This window comes from Bison bison, unplaced genomic scaffold (assembly GCF_000754665.1).
Source record: "Bison bison bison isolate TAMUID 2011002044 unplaced genomic scaffold, Bison_UMD1.0 scf7180017864063, whole genome shotgun sequence".
NCBI classification, from domain to species: Eukaryota; Metazoa; Chordata; class Mammalia; order Artiodactyla; family Bovidae; genus Bison; species Bison bison.
This window is the reverse complement of record NW_011494635.1, coordinates 3603503-3604336: the sequence shown is the minus strand read 5'-3', so window position 1 is coordinate 3604336 and position 834 is coordinate 3603503. Positions and strand designations below refer to the sequence as shown.

At 69.9% G+C, this 834-nt stretch overlaps 1 protein-coding gene across 1 annotated transcript in view; it reads left to right on the top strand.

Moving 5' to 3' along the window:
- Positions 1-640: 640 nt before the first annotated feature.
- NAPB (N-ethylmaleimide-sensitive factor attachment protein, beta) overlaps positions 641-834 on the top strand; it is a gene marked incomplete at its 5' end in the record, with an annotated part of 37238 nt that continues 37044 nt past the window's right edge. The window contains one exon of the mRNA XM_010836604.1: positions 641-831. Within this exon, the coding sequence (XP_010834906.1) occupies positions 641-831 (191 nt within the window). The remainder of the gene's footprint in view (positions 832-834) is intronic.

Below are 834 nucleotides of genomic sequence, written 5' to 3'. Positions count from 1 at the left end.
GGCCGAGAAGCGAGTCAAGGCCTCCCACTCCTTCCTCCGAGGGCTGTTTGGGTGAGCGCCGGACTGCGCGTGCCCCGGGGAGGGTTTCCGTCCCTGCCCGGCGGCCCCCAGAGCGCCCCGGGGGCCCTCTAATCCCTACACACCCTCCAGAAAGTCCCCTAAGTCTCCCCGGAGCCCCCTGGGGTCCCCAGGACGCTGCAGGGCTCCCCACGCCCTCCAGGGATCCCCTAGGATACCAAAAGCCCCCCACCTTGCCTCCAGGGACTCCCTAGAATCCCCGGAGCACCCCCCACGCCCTCCAGGGATCCTCTAGGATCCCCGAAGCCCCCACACCCTTCCAGGGATGGCCCTAGGACCCTCGGAGGGCCCTCGGAGCCCCCCATCTTGCCTTCAGGGACCCCCTAGAATCCCCAGAGCCCCCCACCTTGCTTCCAAGAACCCCCTAGAATCCCCGGAACCTCCCACCTTGCCTCCAGGGACCCCCTAGAATCTCCGGAGCCCCACGCGCCCATTAGAACCCTTCAGGACGACCCCAGGGCCCCCCACATGCCCTTCCGAGATCTTCTATGACCCTCGGAGGGGGCCCACCTACACCCCGCGCGGGTGGCGGGTCCCACTGGCCGAGCACCAGTGTGCGTGACGCCGCGGCGGCCACACCGGTTTGCTGTTTCGCCTGGACTCGGCCCGCCCCTCTCGGGAGTCCCGCGTGGGCGTGAGGCTCCGGGGGAGAGGCGGGCCCCACACCTCTGCTTGGGCTCCAGGCCCGCAGTCCGCCGCCCTGTGCCCGCGCGCCTTGCGCCTTGCGCCAAGCACACCGGTAATAGCCGTGGGGTG